Here is a 22854-nt window from a genome sequence, read left to right on the forward strand (position 1 = left end):
CACAGGTCAAATAGCTTTACTATAACTATAACATCCCACATACACTAATGAGCCAAAAGTCATGGGACACAGGTCTAGTAGAGTCTTTTGCCTTTTGCTATTTTGCCGTGGGAGTTAAATAATGCTGCATTATCAGACCTCACTCCAACTCCCATAATTCACCTCGCTCACAAGATAACACCTCATAACCTAAACAGTTGTGGATGTTCCCAAGCCCTGAGTCCCCTGAGGTAAAACTTATTTTTCAAATTATGCACTGCTGTCCCGTGATTTTTGGCATGTCAGTGTATATAAGAATTAAAAACTTCTTTGTTCTTAAAACTTTACAAACATACTGATTTACGTTTGGAATGCAAAAAAATTAAAAACTAAATTATTAAATACGATTTTCAAAGATAACAGCAATTAATCGTCTCTTATAGCACCATGTTGTTTAACAAGGCTAAAAACTTCAGTTTACTGTCTCTCAGTCTGAAAGGCACGCTAATCACCAGGCTGCAAATCTGCTATTGATTAAAAACTGATTAAATAAAAAAGTGTGACTAATAAAAACACACCCACACAGACTGATATTCAGCAAGACACACAAATTCCAGGTTATGGTTAGGTTGCTGTGAAAAACATTTGTCTAATATGTCCAATGAAAACATGCATCTCCATAAAGGTGACTTTACAGGAGAAGGGAACATGTTTCTTTAACTTATTTGGTCCATTCAGCCAGAATTATGTACTAAAGAGCAGCTTTAAACAGATCAAATGATGGAAGAAAGGGACAAAATGTGGAGATACGCGTTTCTTATTGGACAGCAGAGCTAACAAAAGTTTAGACACACATTCTCAGTCAATATTTTTACTTTTACTTTTTTTCTGCATAGTAAATGAATAGTAAAGTGATCTATCAGATTATGAAGGAACACATAAGGAATCATGTAGTAACTTAAAAACAGTGTTAAACAAACCAAAATACTCTGTGAAGTATTTAGATACTCTTATCTGGGGAGCTGTTTGTTAACTTGTGGTTTCTGAGGCTGAAAACTCTGAAAACTTATCCTGTACAACAGAGGAAACTCTCACTCTTCTATCCTTTCCTGGGGAGGTCCTGATAAGTGCCAGTTTCATCATCATAACGCTTTTGATGGTCTTTATTTCTTTATTTAGTTGAGTAGTTGTTTCTTCTCATAATCTGGATTAGAACATTACTCTATAAATATTCACTGTATACCTGTAACTCTACCTCTTCACTACTTTACTTTAACTGATGCTCTCAAACACTTTATTAAGAGACAAGAAATTCAAGTAATTAACTCTTGATGAGTTCAGCACAGCTGTTAACTGAAAGCCTGAATTCCAGGTGACTCTACCTCATAAAGCTGAGAAAACTGAGATAATCCAGGAGAAATGTTCAAACCTGATCATCTAAACAAGAGAAGATACTTTGAAAAAAATAAAATATAAAACATACTGTGGTTTGTTTAACACTTTTTTTGTTTACTAAATAATTCCATATGTTTTCCTTCATAGTTTGGATGACTTGAGTATTAATCTACAATGCAGAACATTTTCAAATAATGAAAGAACTTTCACATTATCAGATTTGGATTTATCTTGATAAATGATTAACTTTCATAAATGTAAGGGATCTGTATCTATCTGTAATTTAAACAATGAATGTCTGTGAAAAAGCACATATTATATTTATGCATGTCTACTGCTTTGCTACCTGTGTTATGCTGAATTTTAACTCACTGCCAAAATCAGATGTTCAGATTGTCTGAAGAAATTATTAATAATAACTGATAATAATTGGTAATGATTTTAGCAGGGAGTCGGAATTTGGTACAACAGCACTAAGTACATGCATACAGGTAAAAAGATGCAGGAATTTTAATCTGCTCACAAATCTGATATGAATGAAATCAAAAACCACATATTAAAGCGACTCAAATCTGATTTGAAACGACTGGATTAAACATAACAGAGACACAGCCCTGGAAAAAATCCGATCTGTGTCACATTAAGGCACAAAATCTAAACTTAAGCCACTTGAAACTGATAACGTGAACATAACTCAACGTGTATTTTGGTGCTTTTGGAAAATATTTCCCTTTTAAGAAGGTACATTTCTCTAATATATCTCTAATTACTTAAAATACTTTAGAAGTACTTTTAAAAGTGCCAACAGTTCTTGAAGGCACTCTATACAATACATTTCTCAGACATATATTATATTATATTTTTTTATAACAGGCAACCATAACAAATGTATACACACACAGACTGAACAGGAGACAGTACTGCATATCTAACGGTAAACGCCGAATTCAGGGGTTTTCTCTCTCTGTAAGGAATTTGGTCAGCGCATGGTCACTAGCTCTTCTGAAGACGTCGGGTGAATGGCAATAGTTTTGTCAAAGTCTGCTTTAGTGGCTCCCATCTTGATCGCTACAGCGAAGCCCTGCAGCATCTCGTCGCAGCCGACGCCCTGCATATGCAGTCCCACCACCTGGAGGAGATAAAGGCAGCGTGTTAAATGTGCTGAAATAAGAGGATGATTACTGTGGAAAGAGTACATTACATTATTTAAACTAACCTTTTCCTCCTTTCCCACACAAACCAGCTTCATAACGCATAACGTCTTCCGCGTGGTGATGGCGTGGTACATCGGAGTGAAGGAAGTGGTGTACGTCTTCACACTCGACTTTCCCCAACTCTTAATCGCCTCATCTAAAGAAAAATAAAAATATGCATTCTAATTTTTCCCATTTCATCCCCAATTTATACAATTACCCAACCCACTCATTAGGACTCCTCGTATAACTAGTGATGCCCCAACACACCAGGAGGGCGAAGACTAACACATGCTTCCTCCGATACATGTGAAGCCAACCACCGCTTCTTGCCAAGCAGCCAGCGCGCTCGGAGGAAAGTGCAGCGACTCGGTTCTGATACATCAGCTCACAGACGCTCTGTGCTGCGGACATCACCCTAGGAGTGATGTGGGGAGAGAGCGCCATCTACCCACCCGGAGGAAGCAGGGCCAATAATTGCATTTTTTATTAGTGACTACCATCGTTAAAAAAAAAAGAGCGGTGCATTTAAGTATATATATTTTTATTTAAGTATACTTAACACGAAAAAGTACATTAGTACATTTAAGCATTAACACTGATACATACATAAATACATATACTATTTTGGAACAATTTATGGCAACTTAAGTATATTTTAATTGTAATTAAGCCCAAATTTAAATACAACATAAATGCATTAGGTTGTGCTTTTGAAAGTTTTTTTTTCATTTAGCGTCTGCAAACTTTAGTAGATTTAATTCTATGTTATTATATTATTTAAATATCATTTTTTTTGCGTACTGATGTACATAAAATGCACTTTAAGCTGTATTTAATGCCAAGGCCTATATATATATATATATAAAAATAACCAACATAAATTATAGCAGACCCTTTAGAGTGCTGTAACTTGTTTACTGATAAAGTTAAGTGTGGTGGTGATGTTCATGCATATATCTGACATGCATGCAACCTAATTTCTAAAATAAATTTCTAAAATGCAAACCTGCCCAATATTCACAACCAACAACAAAAATTTTGTCAATAATTATTCCATTTAATTTAATTATTATTATTAATCATTCCATCCACAGTCACATTTTTATAATATATTATTATCACCGTTTACTGAAATTATCTTTGATGCCATATCAGACATGCTTATAATACTCACCTTCGGTTAGTCCCACAGTGCCGATCGGCGGGTGACTGAAGACCACAGTAGGAATGTTGCTGTAATCCACTTTAGAGTCCGCTTTACCCTCAAACAGCCGGTGTGCAAGTTTACGGCCGGCTGCAATCGCAACTATCCAGACAAACAGAGAAACAGAGTCAAATTAATGCCGATGAGCAAGAAAATCAGCACACAGTACACCATAGAAAAGAATTCAAGCCCACATTATGTAGTGTTTTTACCTTAAAATAACAGCTTCAAAGAGATGATTATAATTCTCTACTGACATGTAATCAGCAGAGTGTTGTTTATATAATTGTTATTCAGGGCTCAGCATGCTGCTAATTGCACCATGTACTGCACTGGATGCCTTGATTGTGTGAATGGCATTATACAATCTAATAAAGTCTATAAAGAATTTTGGTAGGTTCCCATGTGCCTTGTGTCAGACATCTGGGTCTTCTGGGTCTTCTGACAAAAAATTACCCAAAGTATACTATAAACACCACACATATATGTTTAAAGATTTTTAAGCTAGAAGAAGAGTGGTCCAACAATTCAGTAGAGAAGTGTAGAAGTCACTTATAGCCTTTTTCTACCAAATTAACTCTGGTTCTTAAACTGGTTCCATTCAAGCTTATAAGAACCTTGGTGCTTTTCAGTAAACCAACCTGTGTTTTACCAGTTTTAGCGGAACTCAGGATAAGTCACAAAATAAAAACGTCGTCAACAGAGAAAGCTTTGCACTGAAGAACCTACTATTATTTCTTGGTTCCAGCTGGGAACGAACTTTTCAGGTTCCAGAACTTATTTTTTTGGTAGAAACGTACCAAACAGTTCAAAATGTAGTGAGAGAACAGGATTGGAGCCTGTTCCATTTTGATGGAAAAGGGCTATTACAGTTCCAAAGGATGTTCGACCAAATATTAAACTGGGTGCCAATGATTTTATCCAGGTTATTTCTGGAGTTTTGTGTGTAATGATATCAGAGCTGACTTGACTTACAGTGTTATTCTAAAGCAAACCAAATAAACACCTAAACACAAAGCATCTATCTATAACTATAATAATTATCTGGGGGAAGTGGTGAGTTTTGTAAAAGTATGTTTGTTAAAGACTGTATGTGAACCTTGTGGAGTCTTTGTAAAATCAGTACAATCAGTAATAAAAGTAGACGTTAAGATAAGAAGTGTGAGTAAAGTGCTACCTGGTGTGAGGAGAGCTTTCCCACAGACGTCCCCGACTGCATAGATGCCCTTGCGAGTGGTGTTCTGAAACTCGTCCACTACGATGTGTCCCTTTGAATCCAGATCTACACCCTAGAAGAGGAAACCAATAACATTTCAAAATAAGAGTACAGTCATGCTAAAAATGAAACACAAAAACAAAACAAAAAAACACACAGGCATTCCTTATTACCATCTGACCGAGGTTGAGTCCAGCAGTGTTGGGTTCTCTCCCGATGGCCCATAACAGACAGTCCACCCCCTCGATGCTGCTCGTCTTCTCCTCTACGTCCTTATCTTCTGGGTCTTTTGTAGCCAGCACGATTTTAAGACCGCTGTCTGTTTTATGAACTGACCGTACCTGTGGACACGCCAGTTTACAGACATCAGTAACATCATTTATAAAAAAAATTTCACATCTGAATGTCCAGACTATGTTTGTTTCAATATACAGTACAGGCCAAAAGTTTGGACACAGCTTCTCTTTTTCAATGCGTTTTCTTTATTTTCATGATTATTTACATTGTAGATTCTCACTGAAGCATCAAAACTATGAATGAACACATGTGGAGTTTTATGTTCTTAATAAAAAATGAGCTGAACCTCCACAGTCACCGGACCTGAACCCAATCCAGATGGTTTGGGGTGAGCTGGAGCACAGAGTGAAGAAGACAAAGGAGCAACAAGTGCTAATAAACACCTCTGGGAACTCCTTCCTTCCTTCAAGACTGCTGGAAATCTTTTCATTTCAGATGGCCTCAACACCTTTTGAAGCTGATTGAGAGAATGATGCCAAGAGTGTGTAAAGCAGTAATCAGAGCAAAGGGGGGCTATTTTGAAGAAACTAGAATATAAAACATGTTTTCAGTTATTTCACCTTTTTTGTTAAGTATAAAACTCCACATATTATATTATATATATAGTACATTTTATCGGTTGTATATATTTTTTGCTGATTTTGCTAACTTACATAAACAAGAAATGTAGTCAATTTAATGGGTTGAAATTTGGATTTGTGCTGAATTTGAATTTGAAATTTCAAGCAAAAATTGTCAAGGAATGGAACATCTTCTAACATGGCCTGTACTGTATATTGTATATTTATTACAGTTAGTTTTGGTTTCACACTGCAATTCAACAAATGGTTTGTAGAAGACTGGTTTGTAGACAGGTTTGTCCTGCAGCAAAATGAATGTAACAGATTCCCCTTGGTTCCTTTTATTTATGTTTATAAATAAGGGTTTATTCTCACCACACCCTATTAAATTGAGCTGTGTCGGTTCTGCACTGTCCTGTCTGATAAACTATAGCATGTTTTCTGCATTTACTGTTCTAGTTTTATGTTGCACAATTTGTTGCACGTTTGCACTTTGTTGTCTATATTCTAATGTTGTTTCGTGTTTCACTGTGTTGGCTCCGGAGAAATGTAATTTCATTACACTGTGTACTCATATGAATGAATAGAGTTCAACTTATATAGGGCCTTTCTAAAAAAAAAAAAAAAAAAAAAGTACACTAAATTAATCTTACCTGAGTGTTCTTCCACAAATCAATACCACTATTCTGCAATTCTCGTGTGCAGTTTGAGCTGATCAAAGCGTCAAAGTTCCTCAACACCTACCGGAAGAAAACACAGAAAACTTAAGCAACTGAAATTTTGAGAATTAATAATTTTATCAGATGCACAAGTATTTCGAAAACAGGCTTCTTACCCCACCCTGACGAATGATGAGGGAAGTTGTGGACCCTAGAGAGGACAGGATTCCAGCCATTTCCACAGCAATATATCCTGCCCCCACAATAACACTACGCCTATACAAAAAATACAAAATACTTTAAGTTAATAATACTCATTTATTTAAAGTAAATACCCCAATTTTCTCCCCAATTTAACTGAGCCAATCCACACAGACTCCGCCTCTTTTCTAACTGCCACCAATCAGTGCAGAGTCACAGTGCGGATGTGGAGGAAAGCGCTGAATTCCCAGCTCTCAAACATCAGCCAGCATCACAATGGGAGTGATGAGGAGAGAGCGCCACCTACTGTACCCACCCAGAGAGAAACAGCATGACCTACTGTACTCTCTCTCAGACTCCGGCTGCTGATGGAGAAAAAGCATGACCTACTGTACTCTCTCTCAGACTCCAGCTGCTGATGGAGAAAAAGCATGACCTACTGTACTCTCTCTCTCTCTCTCTCTCTCAGACTTCGGCTGCTGAGGCAGAAGCAGCATGACCTACTGTACTCTCTTTCTCGGACTTCGGCTGCTGACGGAGTCACCACAAATAGTACAGATTTTTTTATGTAATATCCCTAACTATTCTTGATAGTGTTTGCATTATAGATAAAAAATGCAGTCAATGTCAGAAAACAAAACCAGGAAATAATAATAATTATATTAATTTGTTTTTAATAAGAGATAAAAATCACTAAAATTGTCAGGTCAGTACAACTTACTTGGGACACGATTCAAGTTCAAAAAACCCATCGCTGGTAATGCCAAGACTTGCTCCTGCCAGAAACAAAACAAAGACCATTAATCATACTGAATTATTGGATAGGTCATGGAAAATAAAAACTGTGGGAATTTTCCTTTTGTATGAAGCAAGTTGTAGCATGATATGTTTGATTTAATTTGCTTTACATGACATTACACAACCTGTGATGCAACAGTTGTGCATTTGCACACAATGCAATGACAATGCTGAAATTACACATTGTGCAACACTAGTAAGACACTAAAAACTAAAAACACTAGAAACTTCCTTAAAATGAAATGAAACCGAGAACTTCCTTATTGTGGTTAAAGACACTGTCTGTCCAGCCAATCTAATCATAATTTACTGGTTTTAAAAAGCTCTCAGTGCCTCATTTTAAATGTCAGGGCCTCAGAAATTTACCAGTGAAGTGTGGAGCTACTTTAAGCTTGTTGTTAATGGTGTAAAAATAGTAATTTATTTTGCATGGGTAACTCTATGCCCCTATTATTACTAGCATTGTAAGGCTGTTGGGAGAGCATCGGCTAAAAGCTCTGTATTTGGGAATGCTGGGAAAAAAAAGAGGTGGTTGGTACTCGTTATCATGTTTTACTAAACCACAAGTCCATTTTACACTGAACTTATACTTTAAGACTAAATAATCAGCAGACCATGCACTGTACAGCTCGTCTGACTCAAATTTACACATATTTATTTCTAAACAATTATTTTTATACAAAACAAGCAGTTTTGCTGCAGTAGTATATTCCAAAACTAACTCTGAAACTAATAAAATATTGTTTGTGTTTTATCACATCACCAAAAATATTATTATCGCAAAAATATACTGAAATACTGATTTTTTTTTTAGGCCAATAACACACTCCCCTACCAAACACCCACACCCATTTACTCACACCTGTGGTCGATTTATCACAGCCTATTCACCTTGTTTGCCGTGTGTGTTCTTGAAAGGTGTGATTAAATTGGGGTACCAGGGGGAAACACATCGCATTAGGGGTGTGTGATACAACCTTAAAATAATATCATGATATTTCAGAGTATTTTTGCGACAATTTTTTTTTGAAGATATTACAAAACAGTATAAGAAATTACTAAGGCAACAAAATAACTCCCCAAGACTCCCCAAAATTGTGTATAGAAAAATAATAGTGCAACAAAATAAATAAATAATGTAACAAAAATGGATGATGGGTAAATGGACCAATCACACAGGTTACACTCAACTTAGTCTGTGTCTCCAAAAGTGTCTCCCAAACACGACAGATTACATATTTACTCACTAAATAATCAGTGTTTCCACATTTAAACAACATTATGACAATTAAAAGGATTTAAAATCTCATATTCTGCTGTTTCTATCGTTTTTAGAGATGTGGCACATGGCAGAAATAATCGTTGACTAATCGACTTATCGGAAAAATAATCGTCAGATTAGTCGACTACCAAAATAATCATTAGTTGCAGCCCTAATGAAAACTGAAAACAAACAATTTAAAATAAATACAAATACAAAATAGATGCTTTCAAAAATATCGAGATTTATCACAATATGGAATTTTTCTTATTGTGTTAGAATTTTTGTCAATATTATTGCGTACGGTACGATATGCCTTAGACCGGACACATGGAAAACACAGCAAACCCACAACCCACAGGTTTCTGCCGATTGGCTGCACCAATATTTTAACAGCAACAACTGGCAAATAACCTGAATACTGATCTCAGCTCACCTGGTACATCCTCGTCGCTGACTGTAGACGGGCGTCCGCCGGTGGCGATGAGGATGTGTGAGGCTGTGTATTTCCTCCCACTGACTTCAACAGTCGGCTCTGGATCACCAGTGAAGCGCGCGTGGCCTTGAATGGTGTGAATTTTGGCCTGAGTACAAAAAAAACACACATTACCATTAACACAACGAACTGTGTGCATTATTTATCAACCCGACCAAACCAACAACATATTCAATTACCAACCAAATAATTACATTACATTACATTACATTACATTACATTACATTACATTTGGCAGACGCTTTTGTCCAAAGCGACTTACAATAGTCAAGTACAATGTAAAATAAGTTTAAAGGAAAAATATCTTTGGATAGGGATAAAAGGAGGACAAAGGGGAATAATAGGATAGAGGAGTGAAGGAGAGGAAGAAGGAAATGAGGTTAGAAGTAGTTAGTGTGTTAGAGGTGTTAGGAGAGTAAGTGCTCTTTGAAGAGCTCAGTCTTCAGGAGTTTATTAAAGATAGTGAGAGATTCTCCTGATCTGGTAGTAGAAGGTAGTTAGTTAGAGGTGTTAGGAGAGTAAGAGCTCTTTGAAGAGCTCTGTCTTCAGGAGTTTATTAAAGATAGTGAGAGATTCTCCTGATCTGGTAGTAGAAGGTAGTTAGTTAGAGGTGTTAGGAGAGTAAGAGCTCTTTGAAGAGCTCTGTCTTCAGGAGTTTATTAAAGATAGTGAGAGATTCTCCTGATCTGGTAGTAGAAGGTAGTTAGTTAGAGGTGTTAGGAGAGTAAGTGTTCTTTGAAGAGCTCTGTCTTCAGGAGTTTATTAAAGATAGTGAGAGATTCTCCTGATCTGGTAGTAGAAGGTAGTTAGTTAGAAGTGTTAGGAGAGTAAGTGCTCTTTGAAGAGCTCTGTCTTCAGGAGTTTATTAAAGATAGTGAGAGATTCTCCTGATCTGGTAGTAGAAGGTAGTTTGTTCCACCATTGGGGAACTCTGTATGAGAACAGTCTGGATTGCTTTGTGTGAATGTTTGGCAAAGCGAGGCGACGTTCACTGGAGGAGCGCAGCGGCCGGGAGGTAATCACAGAGTCATGCTGATCACAGTGTTAAACACTGTTAGAAATATTCAGCTTTAGGCTTCAACATAAATATAACAAGTAACTAAAAAACTAAATAAATAATAAAGCGCATTTAAAAGAAGTGCATACCTTGTCAAGATTGTTGCGGTATATCTGATTCAGACGACTAACGTAAGCATCCCGTTTGTTTTTTATCGACCTGAAAGCATAAAAAAAAACAGGTATCACTTTACTTTTTCTACTACTCTGGATCAGTGTGGGTTAGAAAGAAGAGGGAAGTTTAAAGTTAAATTAGAACTCAACAAATGTTGACTATTAATAAACACTACTACAATATATATCATATATAACTATACTCGATAACTATATTTGTTTGGATTATATACTGTCCCAAAAATAATTGCGATAAACAATATTATTAACATATAAAACGTATGCAATGTTATGTCAAAGATATAATGATAAAATAAACACAATGAACTGTTAATTAAAGTATTAGCATCGATATTGGTGATACTGGCCCTGCATGCTCTCAACTGCACAAAGAACTGGCAGTTAAACACTCGCATGTATTGCATTTGCTGAGATTACACAGGAGTGACAGGAAATATTGCACAATATTCTCAAAAAGGGTGTGTTTCACCACAAAAGTAAAACAACCACTGCAGAGATTAGAATAAAATAGCAGAATTGAAGTTTGTTAATTTTGTGTTTGTAGGTTTTTCAACTGTAGAATCCTTTATTAGGTTTCAGCAACTATCCAGGAAATCAAACACTTTAATGAATGAATAATTGTACTCACTGCCAGCTAAAGCGTGCACACGCCCCTTCAAACCCATAGTCAGCATGATCATGCAGAAATTCAGCATGGGAAGATGCATTCCACATAACCTGCCAAACAAGTGTATTCATTTTTTTAACAGATAAAATAGGGTTTTTAATGAAAACTCTAAAATCAAGGCAAGATATTATAATGCTAAATGCTCATAATCATTTAAATATAATAGTAGGAAGGTTATGAATTCTCTACAGGAAAATAGTTGAGCATGTAGTGAACAAAATAAGTTATTATTACATATTTAAAGAAAGAAAAAAGGGGAATTACCTTCTTTGGAACACAACCGACATTTACCTGTGATAAAGAAATAAAAGACATCCAACATGAGTCTGCCATTGTTTACAAAATAAGCAGAAATGTTTTATTTTCACTAAAAAACACTTTGATACCAGTTCAGACACATGTGTGTAAATCATATATAATCATCCAAAGTTATGTTCGTTATTAGGCCTAGTTGTGGCTAATAATGCACTAATAATGAAAGGATAATACTTAATACACAGGCTAATAATTAACAACTGAAAACAATAGGTAATACTTGTGATAGAAATCAAACTTTACTTATATTGCAGTATATGAACATTCACAATATATTATGCTCCTCAACATTGCAAAACACTATTTTACAGATAGAATTAGAGGTTATTAAGAAAGCAGATGATCAAATAATTAGTGTTTGATCACATAATAAGCATAAACATTGGTTGTAATCTACGCCCAAACAATCTAACTAAATATATTCCCCACCAAAACAACACAAACAGAACTGGACCAAAGCAGTTTAAGCTTTTACAGCATAAACACAAAAACACCAGCACAGCTCACAAAACCCCCAAACATAAAGAGTAGGTGAATCTGGAGGCCTCGCAGAGTTCATGTGACTGTTCTCCCAATGTTTAGACTAAATAAATGACCCAAACACAGAGAATACACACACAAATACACAAAAACTACAAGTTAATAAAGAAAAACTACACATAAAAACACATAACTTAACTAACGTTACACACCCCTCATTCATCTTCATGCACTACAGGAACAAATAAACCCCCAATATGTAATTAAAGTCTCTATAAATCCCAGATAAACAGATCTAATTAGTAACGGGTCTTTACTCACGCAGGTACCTCCGAGTTTATGACTCTCGATCACGGCCGCGGTGGCCCCGAGCTCCGCAGCCCGCCGTGCACCGGCTAACCCGCCGGATCCTCCACCTACCACCAGCAGATCGTACCGGGAGACGGGCTGGTCCGCCATGGCTCGGCGGAGAACAGTAACGGGAGAGGCGGACAGGCGGAGTGACAGAAAACCCGGCGTCCGACACAACTTCACCAAAACCTCCATGAGCAGGAAATCCGCTGCGGCCCGCGGGGCTGAACTACAGGGCGGGACTGTCTGACCGCTGATATAAAAGCTGGAGCTTAGCTAGTCATTGTGACTAACCACAATACTCTACAATACTCCACAATACTTCACAATACTCCCAATAATCCAGAAACGTTTACTATATACACATAGCTAACACTAACCTCCAGCGGACAGACCCGAGACCAGAGCAATATAAATAGCGTTAGATCAGATTCTGTCATTTAATATGCAGAACGTACCGTTAGCTATGAAGGTGATAATCTTTACAGGTAAAATACAGGTAATGTTAACTAGTTTATGTAGCTGTTAACTAGTTAGCTAATTAGCTAAGTGTAAATTCTAAGATACTGGGTTAAATCACATAACATAACATACATATACACATAACACTAACCTCCAGCGGACAGACCATCAGTCAGATTCTGTCATTTAAACTGCAGAATGCAATGTTAGCTATGAATGTGAAAATATTTACAGGTAAAATAGAGGTAATACTAGTTCATGTAGCTGTGAGCTAATTACTTAACTAACTAGCTGTGGTTCTGTTTATTTATTGTATATTATTGTATTTATTGCACAAGCTGCTACGTGTAAGTGCTAAGATACTAGGTTAAATCGTTATTTTGATAGTCTTCCTTATTATTTTGAGAAACTAAGCCCTTATTTTAGGATACTACACTGAGTTATTATCTTAAGAGCCTTAACCTTAGATATGAATATGATAATCGTCACAGGCAAAATAAAGGTAAATATACAGTAGCTAGAATAGCTGTAGTTAGCTAAGTTAAATGGAACTTTACATTACCAAAGCCAGCTATTAGCTAACCTAGCTAGTTAACTAGTTTATATAATGTTAGATTAGCTAGTCACGCTAACGTTACCTAGATATTTAACTAGCTGCGATTCTTACTTAAATGTCTTAAATGACTAATTTTTGAGAAAGCTGCAAGTTAGCCCATGTTAGAGAAACTGTCTTTTTCCCACCACCTAAAGTAGCACGTATTTCTCCTCTTTATTAAGTAAATTAACTATTAGCTAACGTTAGCTAACATAAGTAAGTTAGCTAGGTAACTAGTTAATATAACTGTTAGCTAGTTAAGCTAGTCAGTTAACTAGCTGTGGTCCTATTTACTTACTGTAGTTTAATTGACTAATTTGTGAGAAAGCTGCTAAGTGCAAGTGCTAAGATACTAGGTTAAGTCTTTATTTTAAGATCCTATCTCGTTATTTTGGGACACTAAGTCCTCATTTTGAGATACTAAGTCATTATTTTAAACCACTAAGTCTTTATTTTGAGATACTAAGTCACTATTTTAAGAGCCTGAGCTTAGCTAGCTAGTCATTGTGATTTAACACAATACTCTAAAATTATCCCAAATTTCCAGAAACTTTTACCATATAACTTACACACAGCTAACACTAACCCCCCTCTTTATTAAGTGAATTAGCCTTTAGCTAATGTTAGCTCATATTGGTAAGTTAGCTAGCTAACTACTTAGTATGCTTAGTATAACTGTTAGCTAGTTAAGGTAGTCAGCTAACTAGCTGTGGTTCTATTTACTTACTGTAGTTTAATTGACTAATTTGTAAAAAAAAAAAAAAAAAAAAAGCTGCTAAGTGTAAGTGCTAAGATACTAGATTAAGTCTTTATTTTGAGATCCTACCTCATTATTTTGAGACACTGAGCCCTTATTTTGAGATAATAAATCATTATTTTGAGACTGTCTGAATGCAGATATGAAAGCTGGAGCTTAGCTAGTCATTGTGATTTACCACAATACTCTCCAATACTCCCAATAATCCAAAAAAACCTGTACTATAAACATACCGCTAAAACTAACCCCCAGCGGACAGATTATGTCATTTAAACTGCAGAAAGTAATATTAGCTATGAATGTGATCATCTTTAATGGTAAAATAAAGGTAACTAGTTAAGTGTAACGTTGACACCACCTAACGTTAGCTGTAGCACTAGCTAGGTTATATGCAGCGTTACATTACCAAAGCCAGCTATTAGCTAACTGAGCGTTAGCTAACTAGTAGTTATTTCGATATTTGAAGATAATAAGTCTTTAATTTGAGATAGTAAGTAATTACTTTGAGTTACTTTGTCATTATTACAAAGTGCTAGTTTTGAGTAGCTTTGTTACCACCTAACATTAGCTGTAGTTAGCAAGTTATGGAACGATACATTACCAAAGCCAGCTATTAGCTAACCTAGCTAGTAAACTAGTGTATATATATCTTAGTTAACAAGTTAATTAACTAGCTGCAATTCTTACTTAATACTTTATATATTATTTACTTATAATACAGACTCATTTTCAAGAAAGCTAAACAGTAGCCCATGTTGGAGAAACTAGCCCCTTCCCGCCACCTAAAGTAGCATGTATTTATTTTGAGCACTAAGTTATTATTTTGAGATATTTCTTTAACACATTTTTATTTTTAGATACAAAGACATTGTTTTGAGACTGTCTGACCACCGATATAAAAGAGCAAGCTTTTACATTGTGACTTACCACAATACTGTACAACACTCCCAAAAATCTCAAAACAGCAAACCCTAGATAACTGAGTTGTCATTTTGAGGTACTAAGTTGATATTTTGGAGTTAGTAAGTCATTTCTTTGAGCTACTAAATCCTTATATTGAGATGCTATCTCATTATTTTGAGATACTAAGTACTAGTTAAGAGTAGCATTGTTACCACCTAACATTAGCTGTAGTTAGCTAGGTTATATGAAACGATACATTACCAAAACCTAGCTAGTTAACTTGTTTATGTAGCTTAGCTAGTTAATTAACTTCTTCTTACTTAATTAGTGTAGTTAAACGGACTAATTTCCAGGAAAGCTGTAAATTAGCCTACGTTGGAGAAACTAGCCCTCTCCCATCACCTAAAGTAGCATGTATTTCTTCATGTTATTTGCAGGTTAAATGCACTGGTTTAGAGTATTGTAGTGACTACCTAGATAGGCTGTAGTTAGCTAGGATATATGCATCATTACATTATCAAAACAGCTATTAACTAATATAGTTAAGTAGGTTAACCTGTTTATATAGCTTAATTAGTAACGCTAGCTAGCTAACTAGCTGTGATTCTGTTTTCTTTATATGTTTTAACTGACATTTTGCTTCCCATTTCTGCAAATATCTAGATATACGAATATATAATTCTTAAACAATACAAATCTTTTATGAATTAATTCAAGTTTATTCTGTATTATTTTTTTTTTTAATAAACTATGTTTATACAGTTTTGGAATAAAAATAGGAGACCACTTAAGTTTCTAAATCAGCTTCTCTAATTTTGCTATTTACAGGCATATGTTTGAGTAAAATTAACATTGTTGTTTTATTATATAAACTACGGACAACATTCCTCCCAAATTCCAAATAATAATACTGTCATTAAGAGTATTTATTTGCAAAAAAAATGAGAAATGCAAAGAACAAAAGAAAAGAAAAAGTTTTCAGACCTCAAATAATGCAAAAAGTTCATATTAATAAAGTTTTGAAAGTTCAGAAATTTCTTGGTGGAATTACCCTGGTTTTTAATCACAGTTTATTTGTCATGCATCTTGGCATCATGTTTTCCTCCACCAGTCTTACACACTGCTTTTGGATCATTTTATGCCTTTACTCCTGGTGCAAAAATTCAAGCAGGTCAGCTTGGTTTGATGGCTTGTGATAATCATTTTTAGGTGGTCTATATTTTTTCTAGAGCTTTATATACATAATATTTGTAATACTCGTACTAGCTACTGCTACAACAAATGCTTCTACGCAGTAGCTTTTATTTTGAAAAACAAACTTCCGGTTGCCCTCAGGTTCTCAGACAGGCGAAGAGCTGAGCGTGAGAGGGGTCTGTTAGCAGCAAAGGTAACAGTTTACAACATATTAATAATATGTTCTCTTAATCTAACGATTTACTGTGAGTATACCGGGATTAGTAAATAATATGTTCTGTGTTGGGTGAATAACGAGTTCGTGATGTGAGATTTTTATTACTGATTTAAAGAATCTAACCAATGTCAAGCAAGGTCTTCAGCTAGCCGTGATTTAGCCTAGCCTAGCTTAGTTTAGCTTAGCCTAGGTTAGCTTACATTATATATTAAATATGAGCAGGACTGTTTAAATAAACGACACTGGTTGAATTAGCTAAAGTTGCTTATAAGATCATTAAATGTGTGATTTTAATAATAATAACAGGAACTAAGTATCTTACTAATCTTATTATCTGTATTGTAACCTAGATATTGTAGTTAGCCTAGCCTTGCCTAGCCTGTCTTAGCTAAGCTTGATTTTGTTGTTTACCTGCCGGCTGTCTGATTTCTGATTTATAAAATCATGTCGTTTCCTGATCAGTTTGTTATTCTCTGTTTAATTATGTCTCTCACCGTGTAGCTCTTACATAGCTAGCTATAGTAGCTGTGACCTTCCAGGAGGTAGTTAGCTAGTTGGGTTAGCTATATGACTGCAGGCCGTGGGTTGACACCTTCCTGAAACAATTACTGACTATTTTTTGTTCAGGATTTTTAAGAAACACAAAATTGGCTTTGTGCCTAAATCATCTCCTCATGAGGCCGAATGGCCACATGTGGTAAAAATCTCCCACACCCTGAACTGATCAGATCATTTGATTTTAGGGTAATGATCTGTATCAGGAGTGTTATTAAGCTAATTAATATTGCTAATCAACATTAAATGTGATTTAGGTCATTTTAATGGCTTTCTAATACTAGATTCCTTCACTTAACTAATCTCCACCATTGTCTTGTCCCCAATTTCACTATAATATACTACATTAAACTAATTAGCTATTTAATTTACTTAAAAACAAAAATCAATCATAAGACTACTACAACATAAATGCAACATCTATAACCTGTAACCTTCATTAATAAGCAGTAAACTTACCTAAATACTTTAAATTAGATTGTATTTTGATTAGGAATAATATATTAGCATAATCATGCTCTTGATATAGACCGTTATCCTAAAGGGGTACAATCAGATGATCTGATTTGCTGAGCATTGTTAGATGGTGATTTATGAGAAAAAAAGTCAATTTTTTAAAGATTATTTTATTATTTTTGTCTGTAGTGTTGTAAGACATTATGTTTGACAATAGAACAGGCTGTACTAAATGTCTTTACTTATCATAACTAGCAGGACAGACACCACAGAGAGCCTATTTGTAGATTTTATTTAATAAAACACCCAGAAGAACTGAAGTTTACTGAATGTTGAATGAACATACATTTTTACATTTATTTCGGATGTAGGAATTAGTTTTTTGTTTTCGATTTTACACCTTTATTTTAATCTTGACTTATATTAATTATGTATGTCTTTTTTAAATTCCCTTCTACTTTCGTATAGCCTGTACTGTTATACGGCAGTGTAGAAAGTGACATAATTATATAATTATTATTATTGTTATTAAATTAATTGTTTGTGGGGAGCTCCCTTCTCCTAAGAGCGCTATTATAATTGTAGACTCAGATCCCCAGCTATTTCAAATCTATAAACTTTGAATGAATGCAGATTCATTGTCAAATTTTACACTTAAGTGACCCTCACAAGAATATGTTAAGTGAAGGTTGTTTTTCCATCATCAACTAAGCTAATTAAGGATCTGTGTTGTCTTCAAACCAGGTCTCTGGACACGATGGGACGCCACTTTGGAGATTTGGCCAAGGTCCGGCACATAATCACCTACAGCATCTCTCCGTTTGAGCAGAGAGCTTTCGCCAACTACTTTTCAAAGGGAATTCCCAACGTTTGGAGACGATTCAGAGCATCCGTCTTCAAGGTTGCACCACGTAAGTTCCTTCAGCACCATCAAATCTGTGTACAGATTTAACAGAAATGTATAAGGGCATTTCTGTGTGAGGGACATGCATTAGAAACAGGATTTAATAGAGTAGAGACATGTCTCTATGTGCCTGCTCCACAATGTTCTAGTTAAGTTAAATCAGTTTTTTAAACTGTTTTGCCACATCAGCCTCTTAAGTACACAAAATTCTTAAAAGCAGAATTTAACATATCTAACCAGCACAGTAACATCATTCTGATAATAAACATCAACTGTTATTTGTCTAAAGAACAGCTGGCATTGCCTGCATTGGCAATTATCTCTAAATTTTCGTTTTGTTTTCATAATAAAAGTCCCAAATACTGTGTGGAAAGGTTAGTATAGCTTTCAGTATCATTTAGTATCAGTGAACAACCAATCATACTGTTAAGATGAAATCTGTAATATAGTGGAAACCTTTTAGTGTCCTATTTAACCACCATTAATTTAATGCAGTTTATGATCTATTCTTTTTTTGGAATATTTTAGTGTAAAAATGTTATGATCTTTGCAAAATGTGTTTATGCAGGAACGTGCAGGAAGTGGCAGATGAGGCAGTCGTATCTTGTGTAATTTTTCTTTTTGTCGGACTGAGTTTAAGTTTTATCTTTGCTGTACCACCCCTCATTAAGCTTATCTGTTAATTACCAATTTAATATTGAGTGATTCAGAATGAAAATAATCAATAATTAACCCTAGTTTATCTCTATCACTTTACATTAGGGCTTTTTTTGCCTGCTTAAAGGGCAATTATAAATACACAATAGAAAACTTAATAATAAACCACTTAATAAAATCACTTAATAATAAACAACCAATTGTTTTTTTTGGATTTACATTTTTCTTTCTTAAATTCACATTGTGCTTAGCACTTGTCTAGGAACGTTTCCAATTGTTAACACAAATAAAAATAAATACAATTTAAAATATGCTTAACTTAGTGTTTCTTGTAAATATAAAAAAGGCATTAATAAATAAATAAATAAACATTGCCTACGTTTACCTTTATTTTTTAGCTTATTAATATAACAGCTCTGTATTTTTACTGATATATATAGTAATAAATAAACAAACCATTTATGAAGTCTAGAGTAACCTTAAGGGCATGCTTATGACCATTATAATAAACTGCCCACACATTCAACAGCAGTGAAACAGAAACGTAGACCTCCGCAGGGCTCTTGTTATGTCAGCAGACAAGTAAAGGACATTAAGGACACTTAATTAAAGGTTAATCTCATTGATTTCCGCTTGGTTAATCTTGCGTTGTCTCGGGTCATGCTCTTTTTCTCTTTTCTCTTTTTGTGGGTGAGGTAAATGCGTTGTGCCACTTTCAAAGTAGTCAGGGTAAAATACAATGTTGTTTAAGCTTTATTATTTATTCCTTGATTCAAAGAAAATGCCTCAATACTTTATTTGTAATCGAGATACTCTTAATTACTGGTTAAAAAATATTATAAATAATACATCTGTGCATTTCCCCATTAAAATATACAATAGCAACATACAGTTTTTTACTCATAAACACACACACACACACACGTTACTTTTTTTCTTTTTCATTTTAAATAACAGTTTTGGTATTTATTTAAGTGTAGGAACTGTATTGATTATGTTTGGGTGATTTAATATTTCCTTTACTCTCTTTCACAGCCATGGTTCTGATGTACCTGACCTACACTTGGGGCAATCACGTCCACGAGCAGGGCAAGAGGAAGAACCTCGCCGACCACGAGCATGAAAATTAAATCCTATCACTGTCCCTTTTGTCCATGTTTAATGTTTATTATATTATTAAATGATCTATAAAGATATTCTCATGTCTTCATTTTGTAGTAGGTTTATATTTGTTATGAAAAGTGAGATTTTGAGAAAATTTTGACTATTTGACTAGAACTACAATTACATCAGCTCAGAGTTACATTACATTACATTACATTACATTTGGCAGACGCTTTTGTCCAAAGCGACTTACAATAGAGACGTACAAAAGTAATAGAAGTTAAAAGTAAAACATCTTTTAGGTAGGGCTTAAAGGAGGTCATAGGGGAAATAATGGGGTAGAGGAGTGAAGAAGGGGAAGAAGGAAAAGAGGGTTAATTGAGTAATTTAGCTCTACACAATGAAGCTCTCAGGATGTAATAAACATTTTATCATTAAAGGTTGTTAAAGGGTTAGGGTCAACATTTTATCTGATCTATTTTAGACCTGCTATAATCAATTTTGATTATAGTTTTAGTTGATTTTTAGTTTTATTACCAATGTCTGCACTGATGATTTAAAAATTGTATGGTCATAAAAAATTTGCCTTGAAAGCATGAAATAGTCATGAAAAATATAATGGAAATGTATTGGTTAAAAAGTGCATGAACGCTGCAGGAAGGATCAATCTGCCTAGTTAGGAAGTGTAGGTAATTGTAAATTAGGTTTGAGGTGTTAACTTATGTACAAATACTTAATTGTCTTACTTAAGTAGGAATGTTGGTTATCTATACTTTACTAAAGTAATCATATATTTTCACACAATTATGTCCTTTTTTACTCCTTACATTTTAAAAATAGCCTCATTATTCCTGTTTCATTTCAGCTTGTTTTCATGCCAGCTTCTCGTCATTTAATAAAACCCCTATAGTGTGAATCTGATTGTGATTGAATGAGAAGTATAAACATATATCATGTACTAATTTTATTAATTAATCATGTGTGTGGTTAATTTTGGGCGTTACATGACATAAACCAGAGTGTCTCTTTCTCATCATTCTCTTTAAGAGTAGATCAGGTGTGCTCTGACTTTGGTGGATTGCTATTGTAACGGTGCAGCTACCTGGACGTGTTCAACAAACTCTTCTCAGCAGAGGAAACTGAGCTGCTGGTTGACGCTGTGAAGGAGCTCCAGCAGCTCATTTACGGGAACAGCAATGTTATTTTATTTAATTATTCAAACAAATCTGGGTGTACGCTTGGCTATTTATAGGTTTATGTTTGAGTAAAATGGACATTGTTGTTTTATTCTATAAACTACAGACAACATTTCTCCCGAATTTCAAATAAAAATATTGTCACTTAGAGTACTTAGAGAAACGGCTAAAATAACAAAAAATATGCAGAGCTTTCAGACCTCAAATAATGCAAAGAAAACAAGTTCATATTCATAAAGGTTTAGGAGTTCAAAAATAATCAATAATTGGTTAAATAACCCTGGTTTTTAATCCGTTTTTATGCATCTTGGCATCATGTTCTCCTCCACCAGTCTTACACACTGCTTTTGGATAACTTTGTATTTTTTTTTCTCAGCTGTAGTGCTGTCGCTCTGCAGGCTAGTGGAGGTGCTAAAGTATTTTAACAGTGTATAACAGAGCGTTATATGAAAATGAGCAGGAAGCAAAAGGGGAACTGATGAAAAGTCCTGTGAAAGGGTGGGGTTTAACTCAACTGCAGCTCGTATTCACCCTCACTCAGCACCAGTAACACACGGAAACCAGTGAGTGCCAGCTCAGAGACCGGGCATCAGACTGGGTTAACGGGTCAGAGAGGATCTGGGAGTCAGGTAAGCACTGACTGGGTATGGGGGTGGGGGTCATATTTGAGATCTGGTGGTGCAATATCAGTATTTAAAATGTTTAAAATATGTATTTTTTAGATTTCTATTGGGACAAATCTGAGATCAGCACATATAATCAATACAAAAATATAATAATATAAAAAAAAACACTCCTAGATATACAGTAATTGCAATTTTCATAAAAAAATCTGTGCATATGCAATAAAAATACATACAATTAACAAATGAACACTATACACTGTGTTTATTGTACAGAGCAGCATAAAACAAAATATCAGGCTGTGGGAATAACTGTATAATATATTTTATTTCCTCAGTACACTGTACATAATAATATAATGTATTATATATAATGAAGGGAGGTATGACAAGGTTTGAGGGTTCATTTTTGAGACCGGTTGGTGCAATATGTGCAATATCAGTATTTAAAGATGTTTAGAATATGTCTGTTTTAGTTTTTTTTGTTGGGAAAATGTAATGGGCAGAAAATATAATTAATCAAACAATATATTCAGAGTAATAAAGTACTCTACATACACTCCTAGATATACAGTAATTGCAGTATAATCAAACAAACAATATTCTAGAGTTATTAATCACTCTACGTACACTCATATATACACAGTAATTTTTGCAGTTTTTATTCAATTTCTGTGCATATGCAATAAAAATACATACAACTAACAAATAAACACTCTACACTGTGTTTATGGAACAGGGCAGCGTAAAACAGAATATCAGGCTGTGAGAATAACTGTATAATGACTGATATTTACTCAGTACACTGTTAAATATATAATATAATGGAGGGAGGAATGACAAGGTTAGGGGGTTAATTTTTGAGACCTGTTAGTGCAATATGTGCAATATTAGTATTTAAAAATGTTTAGAATATGTTTGTTTTAGTTTTTTAGTTGGGAAAATTTAAACAGCAGAAAATATAA

General features: G+C 34.8%; 3 protein-coding genes across 5 annotated transcripts in view; 2 read left to right on the forward strand and 1 right to left on the reverse strand.

Annotated features, from left to right (window-relative positions):
• Nucleotides 1–286: 286 nt before the first annotated feature.
• Nucleotides 287–22854, reverse strand: part of gsr (glutathione reductase) — a 50747-nt gene continuing 28179 nt past the window's right edge. Inside the window, exons 1-13 of one of the 3 annotated variants that reach the window (XM_022683636.2) lie at nucleotides 12880–13307; nucleotides 11385–11411; nucleotides 11082–11170; nucleotides 10409–10478; nucleotides 9203–9350; nucleotides 7429–7483; nucleotides 6683–6782; nucleotides 6501–6587; nucleotides 5164–5331; nucleotides 4952–5063; nucleotides 3745–3876; nucleotides 2591–2724; nucleotides 287–2503 (exon numbers count right to left, since the gene is read on the reverse strand). In XM_022683636.2, the coding sequence (XP_022539357.1) occupies nucleotides 2354–2503; nucleotides 2591–2724; nucleotides 3745–3876; nucleotides 4952–5063; nucleotides 5164–5331; nucleotides 6501–6587; nucleotides 6683–6782; nucleotides 7429–7483; nucleotides 9203–9350; nucleotides 10409–10478; nucleotides 11082–11170; nucleotides 11385–11411; nucleotides 12880–12897 (1290 nt within the window). In that variant the 5' untranslated portion in view covers nucleotides 12898–13307 and the 3' untranslated portion in view covers nucleotides 287–2353. Of the gene's footprint in view, nucleotides 2504–2590; nucleotides 2725–3744; nucleotides 3877–4951; nucleotides 5064–5163; nucleotides 5332–6500; nucleotides 6588–6682; nucleotides 6783–7428; nucleotides 7484–9202; nucleotides 9351–10408; nucleotides 10479–11081; nucleotides 11171–11384; nucleotides 11412–12236; nucleotides 12766–12879; nucleotides 13308–22854 lie in introns of those variants that run through there. The other 2 variants (XM_022683635.2, XM_022683637.2) reach the window with 2 other exon arrangements.
• LOC103035169 (cytochrome b-c1 complex subunit 8) lies at nucleotides 16273–20162 on the forward strand. Its single transcript, XM_007236471.4, has 3 exons — nucleotides 16273–16370; nucleotides 18150–18316; nucleotides 20002–20162. Exons 2-3 carry the CDS (start codon nucleotides 18163–18165, stop codon nucleotides 20094–20096), a joined length of 249 nt encoding a protein of 82 aa, XP_007236533.2. The 5' UTR covers nucleotides 16273–16370; nucleotides 18150–18162; the 3' UTR covers nucleotides 20097–20162.
• The window catches only part of btk (Bruton agammaglobulinemia tyrosine kinase), a 31224-nt gene continuing 30154 nt past the window's right edge, over nucleotides 21785–22854 (forward strand). The window contains exon 1 of the mRNA XM_007236470.4: nucleotides 21785–21895. The gene's annotated coding sequence lies outside the window, so the exon portion shown is untranslated. The remainder of the gene's footprint in view (nucleotides 21896–22854) is intronic.

The sequence above is a fragment of the Astyanax mexicanus genome, chromosome 10 (genome assembly GCF_023375975.1).
Source record: "Astyanax mexicanus isolate ESR-SI-001 chromosome 10, AstMex3_surface, whole genome shotgun sequence".
In the NCBI taxonomy this organism is placed as follows: domain Eukaryota; kingdom Metazoa; phylum Chordata; class Actinopteri; order Characiformes; family Acestrorhamphidae; genus Astyanax; species Astyanax mexicanus.

Coding starts and splice junctions, on each gene's coding strand:
- LOC103035169 (XM_007236471.4), top strand. CDS start 18,163: ATGGGACGCCACTTTGGAGATTTGGCCAAGGTCCGGCACATAATCACC. Junction 18,317..20,001: donor CGTCTTCAAGGTTGCACCAC/GTAAGTTCCTTC, acceptor TCTCTTTCACAG/CCATGGTTCTGATGTACCTG.